The 23,647-nt window shown below is 32.1% G+C and overlaps 1 protein-coding gene across 6 annotated transcripts in view; it reads right to left on the bottom strand.

Annotated features, from left to right (window-relative positions):
- Nucleotides 1-23,647, bottom strand: part of KIAA0825 (KIAA0825 ortholog) — a 358,526-nt gene that overhangs the window by 282,735 nt on the left and 52,144 nt on the right. For 4 of the 6 annotated variants that reach the window (XM_074328707.1, XM_074328711.1, XM_074328708.1 and 1 more), the window contains 3 exons: nt 23,075-23,243; nt 19,412-20,081; nt 18,341-18,403 (listed from right to left, as the gene is read on the bottom strand). In XM_074328707.1, the coding sequence (XP_074184808.1) occupies nt 18,341-18,403; nt 19,412-20,081; nt 23,075-23,243 (902 nt within the window). The remainder of the gene's footprint in view (nt 1-18,340; nt 18,404-19,411; nt 20,082-23,074; nt 23,244-23,647) is intronic. The other 2 variants (XM_074328710.1, XM_019711761.2) reach the window with 1 other exon arrangement.

Here is a 23,647-nt window from a genome sequence, read left to right as displayed (position 1 = left end):
TCAGACATTTGTATAACTTATGAAATGATCCCTCACTGGTCCAGTACTCACCTGGCACTACAGTTATTACAATATTATTGACTATATTCTCCATGCTGTATTTTACATCCCTGTAACTATTTTTTAACTGCCAATTTGTACATCTTAATCCCTTAACCTTTTTCACCCTGTCCTCCAACCCCCCCTCCCATCTGGCAACCATCAGTTTGTTCTCTGTATCTATGAGTCTGTTTCTGTTTTGTTTGTTCATTTCTTTAGATTCCACATATAAGTGAGATATTATATGAAGCATTTTAAAGATAAAATGAAATATTCAATGAGAATTTGATTTAAAAATAACAAATATGCAATTCTTTGTCATATAGTGATGTGTAGGAACACCACATTAACATATGATGGCAAGTCACCTTGTCAGTTTAACATTATATATGTATATGTATATATGTATACATGTATGTTTTAAATAATGATATAATCAAGTGTTTAGTTTGTGCCACACTATGTCTAATATCTATATTAATACTTACACACTATGAGGTAGGTCTTATTATCATTTCATCTTATAGATTAAACGACTGCCACTCCTGGAAGGCAAGCAACCTACCAAAGACCACATAGCTGCCAAGTGGCAAAGCTGGAATGCAAAGCCAAGTTTGTCTGGCTCCAAAGCTCCTAATAACTACAAGGCACTGAGCATTAAGTTCCTTTCCTTCACTCCATCCCTTTGTCCAGGCCTTGTATTTTTTTGTTTTCTGTGTGTTTTTTTTTTAGCAATGAGAGGATATCTGACAAGAAAGCAATAGCCTTGATAGTCCAGAAGGAGGCAAGCGAGTACAAGGATTTTAATACTTAAAAAAAATAATAATTGATGTCTAAACGAAAACATGCATCAATCCAGATATTCATGCTTATGAATATTTGCATTTAAAACCCAGTGAGTATATTGGTCTTAGAGGGCAATCTGAGTTTACATATCAAATTTTAAATTAACGTACACTTTGGCCCAGGAATATCACTTGTAGCAAAGATACTCTCACACAAGCGTACAAAGAAAAGAAACTGTGAAAATCCTAACATCGATCAATAAGAGTTAGTTAATTAAATAATTAATGATATAATCATACAGCACAATATCTTGCAGTCTGCAAAAAGAGTAATGCAGGTCATTTTGTACATATTGATACAAAAGAGGTCCATGATATAGTAATTTTTGGAAAATTGCAGAGGAATTAGAATGTAGATATATAGTACCTGCACATACGTAAGTGTGGAAGGGTACATGCCAAACCATTAACAAGTTTTAATTTAGGATTAAGGGTAGACCGAGTGAAAGAGACCTAACAATTTTCACATCTGTACAAATTTTACATAGACATGTGTTTGTGTGTGTGTGTGTGTGTGTGTATGTGTATTTCTGTAACCGTAGGCATGTATTGCTTTTGGGAAGAAACAAGTTAAGGTTTTTCTAAATCCAGTGAGTGAACAATCTGATAAGATCAATTTAAATTGAGCCATATGCAAATAAATTATGCTACTACATCTATATTATAGAATGTCATGGCACTGCCGAAAAGAATGTCAGACCAGATTGCGCTGACATGGGAGGAGGTCATGAAATATTAATGAAAAAAGCACACTGCAGAACAATATGTCTAGTTTGATCTCATTTTAAAAAATACAGATTTATATATTAATTCTTATATGTGCATAAAAAATTCTAGACTAGTCAACAAAGTATAAATAAGAGTGGTGAGCCCAGGGATTGGGAATGGAGGGAAGGACATGTGAGGGCTTTACTTTCTCCTTAATATATATATTTGATGCGTTAATTTTATAATGAAATTTATTACTCTGATAATTTTATAAGTAGTGAAATCACTCCTAACAAAATGCAGTTCTAGCAACGGATCACTTTATTTTCATTTTATTTCAGATCTTAAATATTTAACATAAAAATCTACAAATGTGCCCCAGAAAAACTTTCAGATTCATAAAGTTTATGAAATATATAATTTAGCGTAACTTCACATGTCTAATTGTGCACTAAGGACACTACAAAAAGTAAAAATACTTTAATATATTTTTTAAATCTCAGTATTTCTCTTTCTTCCCATCCCCAATGTAAATCTGGCCCTCTTTGCATAATCTCTTAAATGACGAACGAGTTTCCCACACCATTTTCATGAACAATCTAAACATTCTCAATTTTATCATTTCTTTCCCCTTGTTAATATGAGGAAACATATTCAAGGCTTTCATAAAGCTTGCATTTTCACAAATTTATATTATTTCTGGAACAAACAAAACAAACCAGGGCTCCAGAAATGCTCCTGGTGTTCAGATTGGAAGTGGAGCCGCCTCCCATTTCGTGACCATAGAACTTAGTTTTCTCCTTTAACTGGGAAGGCCCCTCGTGTGACCCCCTTGCCCTGCAAATCAGGATGCATGCCCTCACCTCAAGGCCCTTTACGGGAATGTCTCACCTCTGCTCTAGCTCTTCCCACGGCACTCACACTCCACTCCCAGAGGGTCTGATTCCTGTTTCTAAGCTCTTGCTCTTGCCTTAAGCATTCCTCTTTCCCTTCTTGGTTATCTTTAGAGAAACTCAATTAAGAATGTCTGATTTCTCCTATAGGTTCAGAAGGAAATTCCTGCTACTTGAGAAGCAAATATGAGTATCTTCCTAATGAGGAAGAGTCCACACTGCTTTCTCCTACCTTTGGCATCTTCCAGGGACCTAGACATGTCAGAGCCACACTTCTCACCATTAATCCAAAGTGGCGGGGCCCTGTGAGGGCAGCTGTGGGAGATGCCTAGGATTCCAGGCTGTGTGCAAAGGACTACGACCATAAACATGTGCCTAAAATTCAAAGGAACCTAAGGGAGAAAGAGCCCCACTTAGCTCAGTTTGCAAACTGCTCTAACTTTAATAACTGGTATAAAGAGAATATTATCAGACCCTTAAGGTATCTTAAAAAAAGCATGTATTGATAAGATCATATTTCTCCAAGGTATTTGGTTACAAATAACAGAGAAGAAGTAAGTTTGGGCAATAAATGGGAATTTCACATAAGGCTAAGGGTTGTCCTATGGTCCTTGCCTCAAAGTAGAGGGACATGGATAGTAAACTGGAGGGAAAGTTATCCAGTCCCTCTCTTTAATCATCCTCTGAGTTTGCTTTTATGCATGCACACCAAGTAAGAGGATTGGAAACCTGCCATTTACAGTTGTTTGGAGAGCCAAGATTTCCAGTTTGCCAAAGTGAGACTTATAGGCTTGGAATTCACTTGGAAGCTGCACGGCTAGATGTGATCTATTGGGGAAGCAGCTGTATGTATTCCTTTGTTTTTATCACAAAGTAGCATGAGTGATTCCAAAGTGATATTAGATGAACAATCTTATTTTTATGAGTGATTAAAGATGAAGACCAGATTTTATCTTAGTGTGTAAATTCTAACTATTGAAAATAAAAAAGTACAAATCTGTTCTTTCTCTGAGAAATCACAAAACTATATTAACAGAGGCTGCCTTTTTAGAATTCTCTATTAAACATCAAAGTTAACTTTTAGAAATATGTCCACGTGATATTAAAAAGTTAATCTCAATACTCAACCCTTTATTTCATGGAGATACCAACTAAAATATCCTAAAAGCCTATTTTCCAGATCAAATCTAAGTTATGGCATAATAACTAAACATGCAATATGTCCGTTCCACCACATTACCAATAAAGATTAGATGCCTCAAAATGAAAACACAGATAACTAAGCAATTTTTATTTTATGACTATGAAGGCTACTTACATGCAAATTCTTTTAAAATTAGTGTATATAGTGCTACATCTATCTTTTTTCAAAGACATATCTTAAATAATAAACATGGAAATAAAAACTATGACTAGAGACCTCAAGATGTGAAAGGAAAAGGTCTAATTAAAAATAAGCATACTACATGTAAATAATCATGCATAAGATAAATTCTAAAATAATTTAGCAGAAACTTCAAGTTTTATTACAAGTTAAGATTTTAATACAGAAACTTTGTTATGGTATTGAGTAACCTCATGACATTTAATACCGTGTTTCCCCGAAAATAAGACCAAGCCGGACAATCAGCTCTAATGCGTCTTTTGGAGCAAAAATTAATATAAGACCTGGTCTTATTTTACTACAATATATAGTCATATATATTAAAATATATTAGATATCTTGCATAGTAGTAGAATATATATAATATATACTAATATTAGCTTATATATTAGAATATAATATATTCTTATATAATAGAATATAAGATCGGGTCTTATATAATAGAATATTATAATTTTTGCTCCAAAAGACGCATTAGAGATGATTGTCCAGCTAGGTCTTATTTTCGGGGAAACAGGGTATTACTTTAAGGGGTTTGAAAAATACAATTAGTTATCAGCAATCAATTTGTTGACTTTATTGTCCCCAAATAGCATTTGCTACCCATGGGAAAACACTGCTTATGCTCTACTATTGCACACTTCATAACCTGCTAATTAGCACTTAATTTTCCCTTTGCTTAGGGAATAATGATTATTGCCTTCACCTAATACAACAAAGAGATACCTTTAACAATCAATTTTTTTTAATTAGCTAATGATCCGTACACAACACCCATCACCCCAAGAGTGCCTTACAAACTCCGCCAGGACATGACAACCACTACAATGTTTCAAGCTCTGCTAGAGATAGTTCATTTTAATGCTAACAAACATGCAGGATAGTCATTTTGATTATTTTAGGAACTATAAAACTTGAACATTTTGACCTTCTGTATGACATTTTCAATCATAAGTCTTAAACTTGCATATTAAAAGATTAGTGTATGATTTAAAATATTTAACATGAGATGGCAAAAGATATATTAATTTCCATCAAGTAGATTTTAAAGACGCAAAGAACAAACAATGGAGGCTAAAGTCTTTCATTTATATTATATTCCTAAATTTATAGAAAGATATTTGGTAACATGACCATTTTTCTTGGTAAAGAAAGTAACTACAAAAGGTGAAAGCTGACTTTTAAATTTTGTCTATGGTTTTCAATGGCAGATTCTAATCTAGAAACAAAACTTTCTATTAAAATACATTTTTCTTTATATTTATAGATCAGAGCATGTGATAGTGTTAAATATTATTTCATTTTTGCTGAATCATGTAAATGTCATAATGGAATGGATTAATAAGGTAGGTTCGCTATTTTAGGATAGAATGTACACTTGTGAAAGGCAACTCTTCTCTAGTTTCTAAGCCTACAAACATGCTGTACTCCATTCAAATAAATGTGTTCAAAGTACAAATTTATGAGACCTGGATTATGATTCAGATGATATAAAAGCACCCAAATCTAGATACTCTAAGTTACACCGATGAATTTACAATGTACATATAACTTGTGGTTGTATGTATATTATCATGAATTAATATCATACACAGTGAAAGAATGCCAAATAAATGAATAGCATGCACAATCAAGAAGATGAAGCCAAAATACTTTTCAGTCTTAAGAGGAGGAGTAAGAAAGATATTACCCACATTTCCAAATTCTTATTTCTAAATAAATATATTTAATAAAAGATATGACAAACTATCAAAAACTGCTGGCCAAAATAATTTAGGTAAGTGCAACAGCAAAAAGAGTATCAAGAAAACGGAGAAATTCATACCAAACAGTTAGAGGAATAAAATTAAAAAATTAAAAATTTAAAAAAAGAGAGGAGAATGTAAATCTTAGCTAAGTGACCCAAATTTTATTTGTGGTTGACAGTAATCCAATGAAAGATTCAAAGAAGTCAGACGTTCAGAAAAATTAATAGAAAAGCCCAAGATTTAATGCTTATTATATAAGTTAAAAATAGAAGAAAACGAAATTAGGTTTGGGTTAAATGAGATATGAAGTAGTTTAATAAAGTGAAAACAAGGCAGCTTAGCAATTGTGTACAGAGAGATTTTAAGGAGTGAATTTTCAAAGTAGTACATGGGGAGATGCATGCATAAATCCCATTAGCAATAATGTGATCCTCTGATCCTGGAGATATTCACTGTTAAGTGATGCCATAACTACTGTAACAATCCTGCATTTATGACACTGTTCATCTGCTCAGGTCCCTGAAGGCAGTGAACTTAAAAGTAGTGTTATTCTTTCTTCTGCATTTACTAATGATATAGTTAGTTTTATAAGCACTAGTCACAAGATAGAGCCTTTTTTATGTCTCACTGTGGTGTGTAATTTTTTTTTAATAACTGTATGTTTAAAATAATTAGTACGGCTGAATATAATCACTAATTTCCTAAAACTGCAAAAGGGAACTTAATATTTCTGCATAGCAGCTGTAATATACAATATTGCACAGAACTAAATTATTATAAACAGTGCCAGCAGTTTTCTATACACAGTACTTAAGATAATTATAAAAAATCATCTTCATTACTGCTTGCTAGCATTTTTTTTTAACAGTTTAATTTGGATAGGTTACAAAATGCATTCAAATCACACAGATATAATTACTGTAAACCTAAGAAGCTATAAAATGTTCCCAACCAAATCCCTTTGACCCTGTTAATGTCTGTTCCTTGTTAATCTAAGGCAAACATTGTTTGTGGTGTGCATTTGTTATAGAATATAAAAAAAGGAGGGGGGGGGGTGGTAAGGAAATCCCTTAACAGTTGTTATTGATTCCACCATTTACTGACTGCGAGTTAAGTGCTGTTTACAAAACAGAACAGATGCAGATGCTGACAAAAAGGTAAACAATTGTTGCATGGCTTCCTGCCAGATTCTGAACCGATATATTAAACTCCAAGTGAAGCACATTTCCCCTATGGATTGCACTTATTGCCACTTCATTTCCTATGTGCTCTGTCTCTCTATTGCTGTGCCTGGCACTAAGCTATTTCCAGTTCTTTGCTGACCCCTGAGGCCTGGTGCTCCCACACACAGCCATTAGAGAAGGGAATTGCATGTGTCTGACACGGCCTGAAACCAATTATTTGATATTTTCTTCAGAATGATGCCCAACTCTGTTGGGAATGAGCAATCATGAAATAATTTACCTCCTGATTTAATTTTTTCCTGCACAAATTAGTTGTAGACTGAGCTGGCTATACACAGATGCCTGTGACATAGCTCTGTCTTATCAAGATGATGCTTGAAATGAAGCAGGGGGCTCTGAATTGAATAGGTTGGGGAATCCTGCTTCAAAGGCATTGACAAGTTTATCAGATAAACTGATCACATGTACTCTCTGTTGATTGAAAATGACAGAACCTTAAAGAACTATCAGGGTAGCAGAGAAAACCACAAGGATGCAAACCTTATCAGGGTATTTAATGTTTTTAAACATCTGTCTGATTTCTAGTTTCCTTTCTGTGTCCCAGAAACCTTGGCACATGATCAAAATTTAATGAAAAATAAAAAACAAACTCACATTGGTTAGTAACTGAGTGACCTCGCCAAATTTAGTATTTGGCAGTTGTTTTTAGATATAGTTATAAATGTCAAGAAAGTATGTATACTTTGTAACTCATATCCCTATAACTGCTTTATATTTTGTTGTCTGTATGTCACAGAAATAAGGCAAAACACAAGATTAGCACTTATCAATAAACATAGAAAGCTTATATAAATTTGCATATGTTTAATCCAAATAATGAGATAACACAAGTCTCTTTAGAGGGACTCACTGAACATAAAGCTACAATCAAATATGTGCAGTAATATCTTGTCTATAAAGTCAAGCAAGGATTTTTCTCATTTTCACATCCTGATTCCACATTAGATCTTCGCTATTAAATCTTAAAGGGCTGTGATTGCTGCACCTTCCTATTTCTCTTCAGGGTCCAGGCTCCACTAACTAGACCCATATACCAACCACCACGAACCTTACAGCTTTTGTAACCATGATTAAGAAAAACAATAAGAAAAATGTCCATTAAAACTACACCCTCTTCAAATAGCTGAAGGATCACGGTTTTATTGTGCTACCAAAAAGAACATTAAAAATTATGATTATAATTTATTTCAGTACGGTTTAGAAAAATATATAGGAAGGCACTATAAAACAATTTTATAATTTAACTTTCTCTGACAATTATCATCATAAAATTTGGAGGCAATTTCTCTTCTTTTCAGGATAGATTATTTCTCAAACCTCGGTGTCTACTCCAGTAATTATTATAATAATTAGCACTGTTAGTTTTTGCTAATAGAAATGTTAATACTGAATTTTAAATTTAAAGTAATTTCTACCTTGGAGGACAAACAATGCCAGTTGTTCTAAAATCAGCTCAGTTTATCATGTTACAGACATCTAAAATATAAAAAAATTCAAATTATTTAGTCTTTTATAAAATCCTTATTAGATTCTCATCTCTCACTAGCACTTACCTGCTAACAGTACTGCCTATTGTTCTTTTATGGGAGAGATTAACATAGTAACAGGGTAAACTACACTTATTTAAATAATAGAGAAGGGTTTTATGTGTTTACTCAAAGTTGAAAATTTTCAAAAATAGACACTGGTAAATTTTCCTTTAAATTAAGGCAATATACTGTACGTCACTTTAAATAATTTTTCATTTCCTTACATGTGCAATTTTAGATTTCCATTCAGATAGCCCAACCATCAAAGTTCTTACAAATGTTTTGGTAAGACTAGATGCAAATTAAAAAATACATAAACGCAACGAATAAAAATTCAATTTTAAGAATGACAAAGGAAAAAGTATTTCTGACTGGAAATCCATTATGATTTTTTAAATATTTTACCCTATGCTGAGGATTATTTTCATTTCCGTGTGTGGGCGATTGATTGGTCTAACTCTCAAAGCCACCAGCAGTTTCTCCTGTATAAATTCCTGTGCAGAGAGATCAGTTCATACTTAGAAAATGCTACTTCAGATAAAGAATCTGACCAGTCCAAAGTGTTAAAGACAGATTTCTCCTAAGTTCAAAAATAATAGGTGGAGATGTTAAATGGCAACTACTTTGAGGCAGAAGATAATGTTTTATACCAAATATTTGACTTCACAGATATGACACTGATGGTCAAAAATTTTCATCCTTATATATAAGTAATGACAATGAAAAAGTTATATCATAATGGACATTTTCCAAGTTGATTTTCATAATAAAGAACGTTGCAGTGCAGAATCAACTATTAAAATTCTCAGACTCTTGAGTTTTTTTTCTTTCTAGTTAAAAAGATTCCATTTTTAAAAGAATCTTATCAGTGTTTGTTTGCTTATTAAACTTTTTTTCTTGAAAACTTATGAAAAAAATATACTGGGTACTAATAACTGATTAATAATATAATAACCAGAAATCATTTATTACTTTTTCTGAGAAAATGAGAAAAAATATGTTAATTAAACAATATTCAACATTATTAATAGTCCACTGGAAAATGACCATGTGTTAAATGAGAATTTAGGAATTCATGACCTATAAATTCACAAACCTGTAAAAGTTTTCATATAAAACAACAGAACTAAGAATTCACACTTATTATTACATTCATAAATCAAGATATATGATAGAATAACAAATAATTTTAACAGTGGAAAGGAGAATTCAGAAAAGTTTTAGTAAGGTTCCATAGTGACTTAGCAACTCACTTTCTACACAAGATGAATTTCTCGCTTATAACAACCCCATGTATATTACTTGTCCATATTCTATGTTCAGTATAGAAGAGTTGCAAAGTAAATCCATTCACTTTCAGAATAATTTTATTCTAAGCCTTTCAGTGAGTTTTTGAAATTTTTTCATTTCTTAATATATTACTTTTATTTTTAATTAGACAATTTCTTTTCCAAGTTAAAATAAAAGATTTTAAAATCAGTATTTTAATCATTTTTTTTGTTTAGTCTTCAGTTTTAAAAAATGTTGAATGGTACATAGGCATATAAATCCCAAACTGACCTATGTTCCCTCGTGTGAAACCAAATTGAGTCGTTTTTATCTACCATCCTTAGTACTTGAATCTCATAATTAGAGGATGTAGCAAGTGAAATATTCTCTTCACCCTTAGGAAGAACACACAGGTGTTCTAAAGAGGGAGGAAGTAGATAATTGAAGGCAATTTAGCATTTTGCTAATTGTTGCTGCATGGAAGCAAACATATTACTAAAATTAAATGCATCCACTTTCTTGCTTATGAAATATACTTTCCAACTTTGTTGCTCTACTGTCTTTAGAACAAAGATTCAGAAGGCTCATAACATTTAATGGTGAATAACTGGCAGAAAACATGTTTTAGGTAAATAAAGACATTCCTGCACATGCATAATACTACATATGGACCCAAACACATAACAAAAACCCTCCTCTCATGCACATATACATTCAGTCATTTTTCTCGTAATTTTTAATCAAATAAATAATTTTCACAGATTATACAACCTTTCATAGGAAGAACTTAAAAACAATTTTTTAGGTAAAGAACATTCTAATGTCAGACTTTTACTTTCTTCTGGGGCATTAAGGTACAGTGGAAAGATACTTCTATTCTTAGTTCTGTCTCAAACTTGATTTGTTAGTCAGCCAAAATACCTTTGTTTTTTACACCCATAAAACAAGAACTGGAATTGCTGCACTGCCTACTTTCAGAGTGGTAATACTGCAAACATACGTCAAATGGAAAAAAACAAAAATGTGGAAGCATCTTGCAAACATAATGGTGTTATTAATTAATTATAAAAAGGATCTCAAACCTGGCAATAATTGCTTCAACTATTTCAGTAACTCAGTTACTTTCAGCTTAACTCTAACAAGTAAATCCATTCACTTTCAGAATAATTTTATTCTAAACTTTTCAATGATTTTTTTGCAATTATTTTCATTTCTTAGTATATTACTAAAAGCTTAAATGTTGCTTACTGGCTACAGCAGCTTACTTGCATCTCTAGGAACAAAAATAAGAGTTTCTATCTAGATACATTTTTTTAATATTAAATAAAAAATTAACATTACTATTTTCCTTTTTATGTATTAATATGTAAAGCTTGAGTTTTTTTTCTTTCCAAATCTTTCCCAAACAGAAAATCCAGTGATGTAGTGTTGCACTCTATTACTGTCATAGTTCCTTCCAAAATTCAAGTTTGTTTAACTTTATATACAGATAAATTCATTTGTTTATTTGTTTGTTTGTTTCAGAAAGTCCAACACAAAAAATCTAGAAAGTCCAATTCCAGAAAGTCCAACACAAAAATCAAGATCCGGGTGGAAAATGGGAATTACTCTTCAAATTATAAAATGATTCTTTATCTTACAAGTAAATTCATTTAACAAAAGACTGAAAGTCACAGTAGTTTAGAGAATAGGCTTGGTCACAATTCAGAAATGGATGTGACTCCCAGCCGAGATACTTCCTAGCAGTAAGACTTTGGGCAAGCTACTTCACTTGTCCGACCTCAGTTTCTGTATCTTGAAAATAGAGATAAAATCCAACTTCTCAGAGATGTTGCAAGAATCAAATGGTATACTACAAAAAGTGCTTAGCATGGTGCATGGCGAATAAAAAGCACTTCAAAAACAGTATCTATTATATAAATGCTTTATGTATTTGTAAACAGATGATTTAAAAAAATGAAGATGATCAATGGGAAAATATCAGTGAAAATGAATGTTAAATTCATGTTCTAAGGATCACCTTTTACAAAGTATATATGTTGAGTATTTCCAGCAAAATAAACCCTAAGCTATTTGTGCCTTACCAAAACTCAAGAATCAGAATGGGCAGGAATGACTTTTAACACAGAAAATACTATCTTAAATGGCATAAAGACTTGCCCTGTCCTGCTTCCTCTATAAAGGATGAAATAAAAATGAACAGTTCTAATTTTTACCCTCACCCAGATGGCTCACCTTGTACACTTCTACTATGGAGAGATCGACAGTACAAAAAGGTACCTGATTGAATGGAGAACACCTACCTTCCTGGTTCAGAAAAAGGGAAGACAAGCCCCTTCTCTCTGCTGATGACATGGTCATCCTAGCATACTCTAAGAGAAACCTCAAGAAGGCACTGAGCATGCCATGTACCAGAACTGGCAGGACGTAAGGCTTTAGCATCAATTATGCTAAAACCCAAACCATCACTTTTCACTTTCTTTACATGCTGGAAAACAAAACAAATTATTTACAAACATTTACCATGTATGACTATCTCATCATAATATGGCTTGTGAAATTCTTATCAGCAGACTCTTAGGACAAGATCCATGCTTTACAGGCCTACTTCTGAGGCTTTCCTTTTGTGCTTGTACAGGGATTTGTATGGGTCCAGATACACTTTTTGAGAAAACGTACTGTCCATGCCTACCAGAAATGAGGCTGGTTCTTCCTCAGGCCAAAACATAAGTCGTTATTAAATCCCTGACTTGCCTGCTTTAAACACATGCCAGAAAAAGGCCTATGGATTTCTTTTCAATCAACAATACAGAATAATTGCATTTCCAGTTCTTGCCTGTGATCTTAATTTTCAATTATCTGATTAAAAATGCTCCTGCAAAAAATTAAAAATTAAAATAGAAACTAAAAAAGAAAACAAAACAAAACAAAAACACTTGGTTGTGTGATCAAAGGGGAAACGCAGAAATGAATTACTAGGAATAGCTTCAGATGTAAGCTGAAAGGAAAAACTCCACTTCCTGTTTTTGCTTAATCACCTACCTCCATCCTCACCCTCCCACTCTCATAAAATGCAACCACAGGAGGTGGGCAGTTTTGATATTGTTATTTTCAAGTTTCACTTGGGGAAGAAAAATCACACAGATAAACATCTAAAGTAGGCTTTAGAAACTGCTACTGTGGCATACAAAGCCACATGCTTAGCCAGTTAATACATCTGTACTGTCAGTAGAGAAAATAAATGCGGCACTTTCCAGTGACAAATTGTAGGCATAAAATCCGGTAGTAGAATGATTTCAATGTCACTTACAAAGTCAGAAAAAGTTTAGAGTAAAAAGGACTTAGAAATTACCTACTCTATCCCTTTCACCTTATTATAAAAATTCAAAAAAGTTAAATGACTTTATCTGAAGTTACAAAACAAGGAGGTGGAAGATTCTGGTCCAGAACCCTTGACTCCCCAACAAGTGCACTTTTCACTTTCTGCAACTAAAGTAATCGTAAACAAGCAATGTACCCAGTATTTCACTCAAAAATAGCAATTATGATATAGTAGTGTGGGGTGTGGGAACTAATCAACAATTAGTATTTTCAACAATGGTACAGAAAAAAGCCCTGGAACTAGATTATCATTTTAAAATAATCAGTGATAACTGAATAAAGATATTACTTTCATGAAATTTTCCCCCAATTACTGTTTTGTACTACTTGAAATTCCAGCTTCTACTAGTGACAAGCATAATTTTCATCCACAATCTAAAGGAGATCTTCTGTCTCAGGAGCACAACAGGGTGAAGAGGTGTGGTGGTCCTCTTAGGAGGCTTGATCTCTTCTCATACAAATGCTGCTGTTTGTATGCATTTTGCATGCTGGCCTCAGCATACTTCTTCACCTTTCCTTGAGATCCTCACTCAGGTAGTCAGAGCTACTTGAGGAGTAGGAGAGAGAGGGTGACTTTTGAGGGGCCTACTTTCCAGTTGTGATCTGTGCCTCCCTAGTCAAGAATTCTACCTTTATTTTGGTTTGGGAGCTCTCCTTACCCTTAAAGATCTTTTCATCCCTAGAGGGATTCCATTTCCTCCCACCCCAATCTTCCTCAAACAAAAATAGCAAGGAGCTGTGAAAGGAAAGGGGCTTTAGAGGCCACTCAGTTTCAACCCTCCACCCACTGCAGATTTTTAGACCTTCCAAATATTCAAAGGCATGTATCATATTCTCTAAAGTCTTTCCCTTTCAAGCTAACAATACCCTCAAAAAAAAAAAGTCAGGATAAAATATACAGGGAACCATGAAACTTATCCTACAAGTGAAATCCCCTAATTACATCATTTCATATTAAAATACAGAGGATTTATTTAAGTGAAATTTACTACACATAAACAATACTCTCTTTTTCAAGCATTAAGAAATGTAATAGCAACTTTTCTTAAATCTAAATATAATTTTAAAAGTAAAAGTAATTTGATCACTTAATCATTCAAAATACAGACATAAAAGAATGTTATAAGAATGGCACATAAGTGATACCTGGACATGTGCAAATATGGATATGACTTCCCAGATAATGACAGATCAGATTATAATCAAAGTGCTAAATGCAAATTTATAGCCTTTTGAAAGCTGTTCATTTTGACTTTAAAGCCTTATAAACTAAATTTAAAAGAAAAAAAACAAAATATTATAGTAGACACCTTTAAAAAATTTTCCTCAACAATTATTAGAGGAACTCATAAAAATACAGATCAGCAAAATCAGAGTTACTGAGAAAGTTTTGGTTCTTAAATTATTCTTGAAACTTTGTAAAAAGGGTATCTATAAAAAATAATATTGTTCTTCTCTAGGATAGATCACCAAATCACAAGATTCTATAATATTTATATTAACATTATTTTATTATTTTCTTCAAATAATAAAATATGCAAACTATACACTTTTAAATGTATTATAATATTAAAATAGCACATGCTTCCAAAGAAATAAATCATATGAATATAAAGGAGAAAAACAGTTACCATCCAATGCCAAGATGTGTAACTGAAACCAAGGGATAAGCTTATATATAAATAAAATTAAGTGTCTCTATGGTACTTTATCACAGGACAATGGTTATATAGATTGTCACTATACTTTAAATACACGTACAGGAGAGCCTGAATCAATACCCAGCTACATGGTTGCAGGTGAAACTCACTCTGGGGTGCCCAGGTGAACACCACCACCAGATAAAATTTCACCAGATAAAATAATATAAAATAGCATAGAAACTGCCTCTAGTTAGTTTCTGAGTTAATAAGCACAAACAATCATGAGTCAGTTATGAATCACTGTCAATAAAAGTGAAAAGCAAAAACATTGAATGGAATAGAACACAGAAATGTTAGAATCAAAAAAGAAAATGTGAAAGTGCTTGGAAAATTATTTTTTATGCTAATTATCATAGTACCTTACACATTTTTTTGCCATGGAATTTAGCGGCATATCACGATAATATACCAAATAACTGCAAACAGAAAAATCCCCTTTCTGTGATTAACTGTGTAGCCTTGGAAAATATTTGCCTTTATGAGTCTTAGTTTTCTCATATTTAAAACATGAATAATATGAAGGGTTGTTCAGGAGATTAAATGAACTCACATGTAAAGCCTTAGACAAAATAATAAGCAGTAATTGTTATTTTTGATGCTCAAGTAATTATTCTCTATATATATTATAAACATAAGTATAAACATACATATGTTTATACATCTGTATAGATAATTTACAGATTATTCAGGGAAGAACAACCAATTCTCAATTTACTAGAAAAATCAGAGGCAAATAAAGATTCATTAGGTGCAAATTGTCTTAGCTCATTGAGATCATCGTAGATACACAAGTGAACAGACAGGACATGAGCACATTAGACTCACAAACTCTTTCAAAAAATTGAACAGGAGGAAACACTCTGAAACTCACGTAAGAGGCCAGCATTACCCTGATATCAGAGCCAGATAAGAAATCTACAGTAAAAGAAAATTACAGAACAATATCCCTCAAGAACACAGATGCAGAAATTCTCAACAAAATATTAACAGACTGAATTCAACAACACATTAAAAGGATCATACAACATAATTAAGCCAGATTTATCCCTGGGATGCAAGGATGGTTCAACATACGAGTATGCAAATCAATAAATGTGATACACCACATTAATAGAATGAAAGATAAAAATCATATGATCATCTCTATAGATGCAGAAAAAGCATTTAACAAAATTCAACATTCTTTCATGACAAAAACTTTCAACAAAATGAATATAAAAGAAATACACCTCAACATAATAAAGGCCATACATGCCAAAATATAGAAACAACCTAAGTGTCCATCTTCAGCTGAATGGGTAAAGATGTGTAAGACACACACACACACACACACACACACACACACACACACACACAGGAATATTATTCAGCTATGAGAAGGAAATCCTGCTAACTGCAACAACATGGACGGAACTTGAAGGCATTACACTAAGTGAAATAAGCCAGACAGAGAAAGGCAAATACTGTATACTATCACTTATATGTGAAATTTAATAAAACTGAACTTGTAGAACCAGCGAGTATTATGGTGATTACCAGGGGAAAGGGAATAGGGATAAAAGAAGAGATATTGGTTACAGGGTATAAACTTCCAGTTAGGAGATGAGTAAATTCTCAGAATCAAATACACAGCATTGTGATTATAGTCAGCAATAATATATTATATATGAGTACTTGAAAGTTGTTAAGAGAGCAAATCTTAAATGTTCTCACCACTAAGAAGTAATGCTAATTATATGATGTGATGGAGATAGTAGCTAATGCTACAGTGGTAATCATTTCCCAATATATAAGTATATTAAATTAACACACTGCATATCTTAAACTTACATAATGTTAGATGTTCATTATATCTCAATGAAGTTGGAAACAAAAAGACTAGCATACATGCAACGCCTGCTTAAGATATATCAACAGATCACAAAACAGGAATTATAAGCAAAACCTTTCAAATTGGCATTATGTAGTCTCCACATAAGAAGAGTATGGAATAGTTTAGAGAAAAGTAAAACAATGACTACACTAAAGTAGAGTCACCATACAGAGGATTCAGAGCAGTGTTTTTAATGGAATGAGCTATTTCCATACTGTTCTTTTAGGCAGTAGAGCACTGTCACAGAGGAAGGATTCTGGAGTCAGACCTGAGTCTGAATTCTGGCTTCACTCTGTAACCATGAGTAAATTACTTAATACCTCTATGCCATAGTTTCCTCACTGTATAATACAGATGATAATAACGGTACTTACCTTGTTGGGTGGATCAGATGAGATAATGAAGGATTAAATGAGATAATGCAAATCAATGACTGACCCAATAAATGTTAGCTATTGTTACTTAAGGAATGTCTTTTTTACAGTTTCCGGCAAAATATAGAAGACTTGGTAAGCATAAGCTATAGACATACACTAAAGATAATATAACATACAACCCATTGAAGCCAATCTAGATTTTTTTCAAATAGGAATATAAATTATTGTAATTCTTTTATTAACAAATATAAATTATTATTATGCTCATCTTAAACAGTATTTCCTTAATAAATAAAATTTGGTCATTGGGTCAAATATTAGAAAATAATGTTGATCAATTGGAGTTACTGTGTTTTCCCGAAAATAAGACCTACCAGACAATCAGCTCTAATGCATCTTTTGGAGCAAAATTAATATAATGCCCAGTCTTATAATATAACATATTATATAATATAATATAATGCAATGTAATAGATAATACAATATAATACAATATAATACCAGGTCTGATACTAATTTTTGCTCCAAAAGACGCATTAGAGCTGATTGTCTGGCTAGGTCTTATATTCAGGGAAACACAATAGTTTAGCAGTTTTCATACAGCAAGCATCAGAAGCAATTACTCATTTAGTTTTCTTTCCCTTACCTTAACTTGGTCTGCTAAATGACTTGCTTATGGTAGGTGCTCAATAAAGCTGAACTAAATTATTTTCAGGTAGCCCCCTCAAACAGTACTGTTTGAAATTTCTTTTACAAGTGACATGCATTTAATTCTACACTTTCAAAAAAGAAAGGTCCAATAGCATAGTGGTTGAGAATATGGTTCTTGGAGACTTAAAGACCGCTATATGAATCCTGACTCAGGGTAAATTAATCTAAGCTTCCTTCTTTGTTTATGAAATTAGGATAATAAGGAATGTGATATACTTAGTATGGTGCCGACATATGAAACTCACTCATTTAACAAGTCATTTATACCAAAGTTCAGATAAAGGAGTTTGAGAAAGATCAGTGCACCTGGACTTGGGAAAATGTTTCAAATCTTGGTGTTAAAGACACATGTAGTTTTCTCTCACGAATGGGAAAACACCTCAATATAAGTCCTAAAGACTCCATAGCAACTTACACATATTTTCAACCATATGGATCTTTTCTTCCGTAAACTATATTTAGCACATATAAAACTTTCATATTGAAAACACTTTATAAGTAAGAAAATTTTTAGAGGACATAAAAATTTGAGAAAATCAGTACACTCATATAACGCATTTAAAATTTATGTATTAACAATTAAAACGAAAATCTTTTAGCTTTGAGCAAAATTATAATGTTCCTAAATTAACCTACTTTGTGTTCTGCCATAACCTAAAATTGGCTTATGCAGCTCTGTTCTGTGATGTGACACAGCTTCTGGAGGAAAATAAAATTTTTAAGAGAAAATATTACATTATTTGAAAATTCATATATCAGACTAATTTGGTATTCTGGCATTTTATTAAGGAAGGTAAGTGAAAATATAGCGACCTATGGAAATTTTTATAAAGCAATCATAAATTCAAAGATAACAATTTACCAAATAATTTTTAAACACTTAAAAAGTATAGTTTTATGAACCAATTTAGAAATATACCTCAAAGTTTCATGCAAAAGCAAGACTAAGTTTCAAAGTAATTATATTTTTCTACCTTATTTTTTCTCCATTGGGAAATTAAAATGATGATAGGAAATAGTTTACAACACAATAATTTCTTTCCTTTTTCTTTTTTCTTCTGAATAAAATTAGGAATTTTCAGATCATCTTTTATTTATATAAATTTATAGAAAAAATATTAGAGGAACTTTTAAAATCAGCTATAGTTAAAATGCTATGCCTCCATAACCAATTAGAATATAGAATTTTACAATTAATATTTTATAATAGGTCTTCGGAATTGGCTGACTAAAATAAAACATTTTAATTTCAATCTTCCAATTTTAGTTAATGCAAATTTCAACAAATTTTCAACATTCTTTTTACGTAATAAATACTTCAGCTTTGGAAGATACAATGTGTTAAAAATTATACTTTTCCATTTTATATATATAAATATAACTGAATATATGCATGTGTTTATATGTATATGTGTATACACACACAGTTTCACTGAATAATTTATGCAATCAAAAAAACCAAAACTCCTATCGGCAATATTTTTGACTTACATTTCCATTACCTTTAATAGTTTAACAGGAAAGAAAACACTTCTATTACTATACTTACAGAAAAAGGAATGTATAAGAGAAATGTGTACTACAAAATTTCATAACATTTATTTTCAAGTTTGCAATTAGGTTTAACCAAATAGAAAAATGTAAGAAAATTAAAGATATCAAAAGGTTTAAGTTAAACCCAACAGAAATTTTTAAAAAATCACTAACCCAAAGCATGCACTGCTCCTCTATGCCTGCTGGAGCTCTTGCTTGTTTTAACCACACGGACAGCACTTTCTTTGAACTGCAGCTCACAAAAATTTTCAAGAAATTTTGCCATTTCTTCCGTAACAGTATCCAGGTAAGTTTCTTTAATGAATTTCACTGTTGATGATGGAGCTAAAATTTCACACAGCGTGTTAAAATCCTCTTTTATCATTGAGTATAACTTAAGCATTGTACTTTGGTATCCACGGACCATTATGTCTAAATTTGATTCTCTGCTGTAAGAAGGAAAGTGATTCTGCAGAAGTGTAGCCAACAGTTTATTCTGTATGTTTTGATACTTGCTTATAACTTCGGATTCTGGATAAAGAAACAAGAGCTGTTGTATGCACTGATTTTTCAACAAAATTTTTTGCTGTGAATTATTTATTTCATTATGATTTTGTAAGTTGCTCACTAAGAAGCGTCGAAGATGTAGTCTTATATCATCCCATATAGACTTTACATCCATAGAGGAATGATCTTCAACAGAATGAAGAGAGGTCCTAGAGAGGAAATGGAAAGATGCTCCATTTAGCGTTGATGGAAATGAAACGCTGTTCTGACAGGAGAGGCTCCAAAGTAAATCCAATATCATTTCTTCTTGATTTTGTTCATTCTTCAACAAATCTTGCTAATAAAAGTAAATTATAATGTTAGAAATGTGATTAATTATAAGAAAAAAACAGGAAAAAATGATTCCTACACAATTTTATTCATTTCAAATTGGAATCAATACTCTGATGCTCTTCAACATTATTTTTTTGCATTTGAAATTTAATCAATTCAGACATTTTAGAATGTTGATTTTTATGATCTGTTAAATCTTGCAAAGCCTAGGTGATGAACTATATTTTCAATCAGATTTCTAGACATACAGTTTTTAGCCCTACCTACCCCTGATATAACTTAGGTTGAATAAAAACTGCACCTTAAAAATCTATAGTAAAATATCAATTAAAATGTATTTCTAAGACAAGATAAATTCAATATCATGCCCTAATTAATTCCTGGTAGATAATTTTCATGTCTGAATGAGTATATTTATTATTATAGACCCGCAAATGAAATATAGAATGGAGACCTTTAAATATAGTATGTGCTTAGAGGTTACAAATAGCTGCCATCTATAGAAATAAAATTTAACACATTTAAAAACTTTAACTTTCATTTAAATTCCTTTCTGAGGGCCATGTTAAGAAAGATTTTACTTTGGAAATCAACCAGAATATTTAGTTCTCTGCAAAGAAATAACTAACTCAAAATGAGGGGGGAAAAAACTCTCTGAAATCATTTCCCAAAAGATATGAAATTATTCCTTTTTACTTTCCATGCTGACAGAAAACAATGGTAGGTATAATTATGAATAGTAAGTAAATGGACAAAAAAATTACTTTCTTTTGGACTTTGAATTTTACACGCACACATTCCCCTTACATGCTGACTTTCCAATTTATGTCTATTTCAGCTAATACTGAAATTAGTTTACATTCTCTAGGTAGCAACAAGTTGATAACGAGAAAAATGGAAGCAAGGTTCAAGTGGCATAAAATTAGGCTGGCTTTGAAATTTTTTACTGACAAAGATACCACAGGAATTATGTGTGATTCAGAACTATGAACAATGCCTAGACAAATTCCAGGAATTCGCTTTCAGTCATTCTAAGCATTGCAATATCTAATTTAGTGTTCTATCTGTAAAAAACAACATCCAATATATCTATGTAGTATTTTATTACACAAAATGCACTTTTCCATACAGTCTCCAGCTTATTCATAATGAAAACTCTGTGACACACATTATTTTAAAACCCAATGCACAGATAAGGACACTAAAGTGCAGCATGTTTAAGTTACTTTCTAAACGTCACATACAACAAAGGACAGAACCCGGGATGCATTCTCCTCGTCCTCATTCAATCTACTACACTCCAGAGAGCCACAAAGTGCATTGACCTTTCCAGAGCTTCTCTCTCTTCTCCCTGTATTTAGTTCTTTTGATATTTCTGTAAAAGGAATGTCCGAGTCCAGGACATCACTAGGATAATAAATTCTATAATGCAAATGAGTCATATTAGTGCCTCAAACTTGGGCTTCTTTAAATAAGCCAGTAACTGTAAATATTTGATCAAGCAAAGTATAATAGTTTACAGAGGTTTGAAAAATGTGTTTAATATGATTGGTAAATTTTGAAAATAACTTCTGTATAATTGCCATAATGAGGACCTCTGTTTTTTGTTTTTGTTTTTTTTAAATTTAAACAGCTAGCTAATTAATAAATAAAAAATATTCTATGGGAAAAAATGGATGCATGAAAAATGCTGTCAAAATTGACAGTTTTAGCCTGTAAAAACTTGATAATAAGGTCACTTTAATCTGGATCTGTTTTAATAATGTGGTTCTTTCCTCAAAATATAATAACATGATCAATGATGTAAAAAACCTAGGTCTCAAACAAGCTTATCAGTCTAATGAATTTGAGCAAAACTAAGGCGGCCTTTTTGCCCTGCAGTGAATAGAGAATGACTTACGTGTGACAGATTAAAAGATAATTAAAAGCTTTTGCTTTTAATTAAATGAGAAAGCATTATTATATCAATATTAATGAAATTCAATACACATGGCTCTTAATAGAAATTAAAGGAATAACTATATCCATATTTATTCTTCAAGGCTCCACCTTCAAGAGATAATGGGTGAGAGGATTTTCTTGAAAGAATAAGGCTTCAGGGCACATAGTCATCCTTTCTCTTCCTCCTTTTACTTTGTAAACATTAAAGAGACATCTGCAATAATAACAGCCCAAAACTATTTTCATCTGATTCTGTCATCCTAAGCCATCTACAACCTCAAGATATTTTCCACATCTGCCTTAGTCAATGTTTGATGTTTAGACAAAAACGGTGCCCCTTTTTCCCCTAAATTAAATCAAAACCATAACTACAGAAATAGTGCTTTCTAACACTTGTGCTGTTTCTCTGGGAAACTGTTTTTGAAAGTTAACCACCATTGCAGATATAGGAGTAATAAAATAACTGTTCTTATTGAAGACTACAAAAACTTATTTAATATGGAGGGTGGTTAGTATCAAGAAATGACCAATGTAATAATTCTCCATCAGTTAACATTGGTCTGGTATGAATTGCAGTCTTGGTTGAAAAGCACTAGACATGCCTGCAGGCTGGGGATGAAGGGGATGATAGACAAGGTTACTTAATAGATACAATCGATGGTGATCTTATTGTACTTAATAATGAGCACAGAGAAAATGAGTAGTTGTCAGGGGACATAAGATGTAATAAATATGAACTTTTCTGGTAGACAATTGTGGTACATATCAATACACTTTGTGATGTATATCACATTACAAATCACCCAGGAATTATGTTTAATCTCCATTTATATAAAGCTTCATTTTTATTGATAAACGTTATAGAAAAAAATAAACAGTTCACTGGATTCCATTGGGGTTATAGAAATAAAACAAAACAGAAACCACAACCCCTAGATATGGCAGGCTAATATGGTCATTAAAATAAATATTTACATATAGAAATTGAATGAATTGCATTCCTTGTTTGCCCATCCCACTCCACTATGAAACAAAGATTCTTTTTTATTTTTTTACCAGTGTTTTGAGAAATTTTATCAAATCTCCATGGGAAGTAGATGGTGACTTAGCTGAATTATAGTTATAATTATTTAGCCATTCAAAACAGTCAGTTGTTGTTAGCAGCTGCACATCTGGACATTGTTTGTTAACTTCAGACTGTATTTCTTTAATGCAGTGTTCTATGCTACAAAAAAGAAAGAAAATTATTTTGGTAGAAAGTAGGTAATAGCTCCATGTCATAATATCATAGGCCATGAAACGTTTATGTGGTACCTGGTTGCATACAACTTACAAAATTATAACACATTCATATGATATGAAAATAATAATAGATACTATACATTTTCATTCATAATCAAAACTGTAAGTTCAAATCTTCTGGAAGTTTCATTTCAAATGCAATAGAGGAAATATAAGATATCTAGCTGCTCGGAGATCAATTCAAAATTCTTATGTGTTTAAAAAAAATCAACTATAGATGTGATGAAATAATAGTCCTCTTGATAGACAATGGATGAAAAGGCAGAGATAAAAATACTCTTGATGACTGAAGACCAGAAACATACATTATATACTAATAGGTAAATG

Source organism: Rhinolophus sinicus, linkage group LG03 (genome assembly GCF_036562045.2).
Source record: "Rhinolophus sinicus isolate RSC01 linkage group LG03, ASM3656204v1, whole genome shotgun sequence".
Classification (NCBI taxonomy): Eukaryota; Metazoa; Chordata; class Mammalia; order Chiroptera; family Rhinolophidae; genus Rhinolophus; species Rhinolophus sinicus.
The sequence above is the reverse complement of the archived record's forward strand: the minus strand, read 5'-3'. Positions and strand labels throughout refer to the sequence as shown.